Below are 5,962 nucleotides of genomic sequence, written 5' to 3'. Positions count from 1 at the left end.
CACTTTAAATGTTTGTGTTTTACAAACTATAAAAACATATATTAGGGCTCTAGATCAAGATCTGAATATTCTATTAATAGTAATGTCACGTGACCAATTTACTTGCATGATGTGTAACTATACACAAACTTTATTTCTTTAATATAGTCTTTTCCTCCGATTCAAGCTGGTTTTGCCCAGATGATGCCATTGTGACTCACTTGCTTCCCATCCCCCATCCTCTGTATGCCTGCTCCTTTAATCATTAAGCCTCAAGACATAAGTTTAACTGAGCCTCTGGTCTGTAATCAAGAGGACAATAGATTTTAGTTAGACTTTAGATTAAGGACAACATCTTGACTTTAGCTGTGCTTCAGCCCCAGTCCCATCGAGGCAGAATAACCACCCCACTGGGCAGGACCAGACAGGATGGTGCCATGATTGATTCCAGAACTGGTCACAACGATCAATTATCTCATTTCCTTCCAATCATCCAGTCAGTAGCACCAAGGACCCCAACTCCCTTCATTTCCATGACTACTGATTTTTCCCTATATAATCTGCACTCCCAAGATACCCGGGGAGCCAGGCTTTGAGCAGTAGCTTGCCTGTGTCCCCGGGACATGCAACTCTCTAACAAACCTTACTTTCTTTGCTACAAAACCTGCACATATCTCTTAGACACGTGCAGATAGACGGACCCTTTTTCTATCCTGATAACAATGTTCCCCTATTCTCATTAACCCCAACTCATGCCAAAATTGGGCCAAAGGAGGATTACACAAGCACTTTGTTCACGGTGAGCCAAAACTCTGTAAAGTTCCATGAACCTGTGGGACTTCTCCCTGTATTTACAAAAGAACAGTGACTCACTAGGAGTTACACAAAAAGCCAGGAGAGAATTAATTAGAATCTAGTAACACTTCTCCTTTCCTTTCAGAGGAGTCTAGAGTCTAAGCTGGGTATGTGACTGTCTGGGAGAGAGTCAGCTCCAGAGAGGGATTGGTAGTTTGAAAGTTGGTGTAAATATGCAAGATTTTCTTTCTTTTCAAATTTCAGATTTGGAGTTTAAATATCTTCAGACGCCTGGAAATTTTTTGAAAAACAAACCCAGGTAGTTCCCACAGCCCTAGCTCACCATTTTCCATAGTGTGATATACTGGGGTCAGTATGGGGGACAAGGAGTGAAGGACCTCATCTTGGAAAGTTATATCCAGAGGGAAAGAAGAGAAAAACAGGGTTGAAAGCCAGCTGAGAGCGTGAGGCCTACTCTACTATCCCACTCCAAAATGACAGAAGCCAGAGATAACTTTATTTTCACCCTCTGTACTAGCAAGGAAGAGGTGTCTTCTGCTTAGATAATAGTACATTGACTGGGTGTTACTATTTCAGAGAGAGAAAAAGTTGAAATAGAGAAACAGTGTAGAAGGACTGTTTTTACCTTTCCAAGATATGTTCCATTCAGACAAGAAAGGTAAACTATGCAAGAGAGAAAATATGCCTAAATAAATCGGGCATATGCTTACCTGCAGAAATGCGATCAAGTGTGGCTATGCCACTCAACGTCAGTATCACTCTATTGGACATCTGATAACTCCAGATTGGGTTTAGTGAAGTGTACCATATGCGGAGAACAACAAGAAGAATCTGTCCTAAAATGAATCCCCAGATTCTGAGGTACCTATAAGTGCACGAGTATTTTTAATGACTTTCAATATGGTTTCAGTGAACATGTCCATCACGAATTTCATAGTTTTATAGAATGAGTATATGAAATAGTCTGGTTAGTAATTTGTAGTAATATACATGACTTAGCCTTTATATAGCCCATTACCTAGGCAACTTGTTAATGCCTCTATTCTCAAAACATTGTTAAGACTGATGGCAAGTATTTATATCCTGATTTTGTGGGGGTAGGGGGGGCGGGGGGGAAGACGACTTCTATGCAGCCAGATGGAAGGTAAATACTATAACCTGGAACTCTTGGTCCTGGCTCCCCCTCTGGTAACTGATCACTACACTTATTTGTCTATAGGTACATAAGATACAAATCATACCTTTGCAAACCACTTCCTGTCCACCACGTCACGGCTTGCACTATCAGCGAGGAAGACACACCAAGTGCAAGGACCATTACCCGAAGTTTGGCATTTGGAGCCTGGAAGGAGGCTATGCTGCCTACAAAGAAATTAAAGAGAGCTAAACATATCTGGCAATCATGCATTGGTACTCGATGATTTGAATTTGATAACCCTAGCACTCAGCACACTGTGCTCTGCCTTCTTCAGGGACTGATGCACAAAAAAGCAGAAGACAATTTCCTAGTGATTACCGTCAGATATCATCCATACCATATACTGACCGTTTTTAGACAGAAGAAATACACAGCATGGTTCGTATACAAATGCCACTGGGAAAACTCAGAGAAATTAACTGTGTTCTAGCAGAAGGGCAAGACATCTAGAGTTTCAACCAGACTCTGATGTTTTCTTTTTTTAAACCTTTTCTCCATGAGCTCGCCTTCTTACTTTTTCCTGCTACTTTTTCACCAGACTCTCAATATTTACTAATATCAATTATCGCAATTCTTTGTGACAGTAAGTGTATATTTAAATTTTTTAATTGCTATTTTTTGGCAATGTAACATATTCAAATTCAGAATTCAAAAAGTACAAAAAGTATACAGAGCAAAGTTTCTCTTTCATACCTGTCTCTACGTACCTTATTTTTCATCCTAGAAGTAACTAAAGTACTATAAGTTGGGTTTTTTTTTAATTTTCTAGAGTTATTTCATGCACGTTCAATGAAATATTAAATATAGTTTCATCTAACCTTTTTTACACAAATGTTAGTATTCTGTATCCACCATTTAGTGCTTCCTTTCTTTCACTTACTATATTGTGAAGGACATTTCATTTCATTAAATAAATAATGTTCTTATCCTTTTTTTTACAGCTTCCTAGTATTCTATAGTATTCCAAGTTTCATAACCATGATTTATTTCATTTATCCCATATAGATAACATTTAGGTTATTTCCAATCTTGCTGTTAAAATATTGCTGTGATAATTAAATAACCTTGTATTTTTGTCATTTTACACATATGTGAGTATAACTGTAAGATATATTCCTAGAAGTGGAATTGCTGAAATTTTGCAATTTTGCAATTTTGATAAATACTGCTAAATGATCCTCTGCAGAGGCTGTGTCAATTTACATTCCCACCAGCAATAGATAAGTGCCTGCTTTCCTCCCCTTACAATACAGTGTTATTAGACTTTGTTCTTTGCCAATCAAGTATATAAACTATATATAAATATATGTATGAGTATAATTTATAGTCTACACATTTTAGAATATTTTTAAGAACCAATTATATTTCCTTTCCAGCAAACTGATGGTAGCTTTTGCTCCCTTTTCTGTTGTATGTTGTTGGTCCTTTTTTATTATTAATTTGCAAAAACTCCATATACTACGGAAATTAACTCTTTGACTAAAGAGTTGCAAATATGTTCCCTAGTTTGTTGTTGCCTTGCATACTATGGTTTTAGTCATGCATAGTTCTCATATTGCTATGCATTTTAATTTAACAATTTTGAATGGCTTCTGAGTTTTGTGTCATATTTGGAAAAAAGAATACAATATGTCCAAGAGTTGACCTGTTTAGCAAGGTATCATTCCCCTCCTCATTTCAGTAATTTTTAGGCTTTTCCAATCTGACAGAAAAGTTAAAAAGGTAAAATACACTGGTTTTTGATCTAGTCTGCCAATTTTACTAGAACCTTTCTAAGGTAGTAGTAAGAGAAAGAGAAATCTTTTCTTTTTTATTCAATCATTTAGCATTTAAAGAACAGTCTACATATTTTTTTTACTTGATTTTTAACCAAAACACTCTCAAAGAAATATTTTAAAATCTTACCAACAGTAATCATCCGTAGCAGGGTTAGCATCCACTTCTTGTTAACCAATTTCCAGAAAGGAGTAATTGTTAGGAATACTGGAGAAAGAAACGCTATGCCAAAACCTTCAAGCCCAGTGAGTTCTAGTGTTTGCAGAGGAAAGTAATAAATCATTGGGGCCAGGCCATGACAGAGAGACCAAGAAACGTATCCTAGGAAAACAGATTATTCAGAGAAAGACAAAGTGTAACTTTTTCATGATTTCAAACAGAAACCCTACTCCTGCTCCAGCTAGGTGCACCCCCCGCCCCTCACAGCTCTGGCCTTAACTGGTTTCCTGGAAGAGAATTCCTCCCCTTCGACAGCCTTGTCTGTGTGAGTCCGTGGGCATCCCTCATTTTTCATGCATAGTCTTCATATTTAACCTTGTTCATATCCCACAGGTCATCCCTTTATTAAAGCCACTTCATTTAGACCATTCACGTTGAATTTGTTTTCCTATCAGGACCTTGACTGATAACATTTCCTTACCTCCACTGACCCATCTAGAATGAGAAACGTGAAAATGACAAGAGCAACAAGCAGCAGGACTTCCTCCTCTCACTCCAGACTACATCCAAAGACATGCTGGTTAGGGAACAATCATTTTCTTGAAAGCAGACTATTTTAAATCCAACCCTCGGGAGACAGTTCTCCGTAGTGGAATATCCAGATCTGAAGTTACCTCTGCCAGCTACTGTGTTACCTTCTGCGATAGTGACAATTAATGCTAATGGGCACCTCCCCTGTGCTAGGCTCTGTGCTAAGGATTTACACGGATCATCTCTCCTATTTCTCACACGACCCGTGTCCTAGGAGGTTGCCATTATTTCTACTTCTCTCTTACAAATGCAAAAACAAATAATAGGAACGAAAGCCTCCTGAAACCCAGAAAGTTAATTGTCTAATGTCACGAAAGTAGCAAAGGCAGAGTGACCTTAACCCACGCAGTCCAGCTCCAAATACAGCTTCTAATCACAAGTGTACTAACTTTCTCCCAAGTTACTTCCCACCTCCCTTTATCAGCAAAATAGCACTTTACCACTGACAGAGTTGTTAGATGAAATGAGATCAGTCCAAGGAATACTTAGCACCCTAGGTAGCTCTAAGTGTCTCATATTGTACACCGCCGTACTTACGAGATACAGACTGAGCCAGAAAAATAGGACCTCTGAGATAACCAGCTCCCAGGAAATCAAGTTCCCAGGAAGGCGCCCCTCCCAGGCCAGAGAAATGCTTGTTTCATAATGAACAACGAGATTCCAGCAATCTCCCAAACGTCTGTCTGAGAATTCTGATTTTAATCATACAATTCTGACAATTATACCAATGATTGTTCTTGGGACTTTTTGCAAAGCTAAGTGAGCACACTGAACTCAAGCTCGATGCTTTTCGCCAAATGTGCAGGCACCACCAGGGCCCACTCGCGCCGGGCCAACACCAGCAGCAGCTACCGCCCTGTGTGCTCACCTACAGTCGCCCGGGACAACGGGTGCCCCTTTCCATCCGAAAGTTAAAGTTAGGTACTGAATTTTATGAAGTTAAACATAAAGGTCACAGGTAGAGGTCTCGGGGGGCGGTACCAGCCGTATGGGTTCAAGGCCGACACGAGTGAAACTCGCGCGCCTTGGGAGCAATCCCGGGGTGGCGTGGGAATTCGGGAAGCGTCCTCTCCCGCAGGCGCCTCGCCGAATCCTCGGCTTCGGAAACTCGACCTAGGTCTTTTCCCCCCACCCACCCCCCATCCACCCCTACGGTGGCAAAAGTTCCCAGGAGGAAGATTTGCTCTGGGCACGAAGCGCGCTTTTCTGCCTCGCCGAGCTCAGCCTATCCGCCGAGCGCCGCGGCTCCGGGCAGGGCCGGGCGGACGGGCACCCAGGACCGCGTGGCGAGGGCATCCTCGGCTTACCCAGGAGGGTCTCCAAGAGGATTTCTCTCCACAAAGAGCGCATGGCCGCGGCGTGGAGCAGGCGCTTTCTAGGAAAAAAGCACCGCTCGGTTCACACCCAGCGCCCCGGCAAGCAGCCGTGTCTTCGCGAGCCTGA

The 5,962-nt window shown here is 41.2% G+C and overlaps 1 protein-coding gene across 1 annotated transcript; it reads right to left on the bottom strand.

The window, feature by feature from the left end:
* Positions 1-1,505: 1,505 nt before the first annotated feature.
* LOC105311302 (PGAP2-interacting protein-like) lies at positions 1,506-5,956 on the bottom strand (the record flags this gene model as incomplete). Its single annotated transcript, XM_011387287.2, has 4 exons — positions 5,827-5,956; positions 3,899-4,090; positions 2,037-2,157; positions 1,506-1,660 (listed from the first exon to the last, which is right to left on the bottom strand). Coding segments are annotated over exons 1-4 (511 nt in total), but the record flags the coding sequence as incomplete, so codon positions are not given.
* Between the last annotated feature and the right edge of the window lie 6 nt (positions 5,957-5,962).

This window comes from Pteropus vampyrus, unplaced genomic scaffold (assembly GCF_000151845.1).
Source record: "Pteropus vampyrus isolate Shadow unplaced genomic scaffold, Pvam_2.0 Scaffold1000003018, whole genome shotgun sequence".
Classification (NCBI taxonomy): Eukaryota; Metazoa; Chordata; class Mammalia; order Chiroptera; family Pteropodidae; genus Pteropus; species Pteropus vampyrus.
This window is presented reverse-complemented; position numbering and strand designations above follow the sequence as displayed.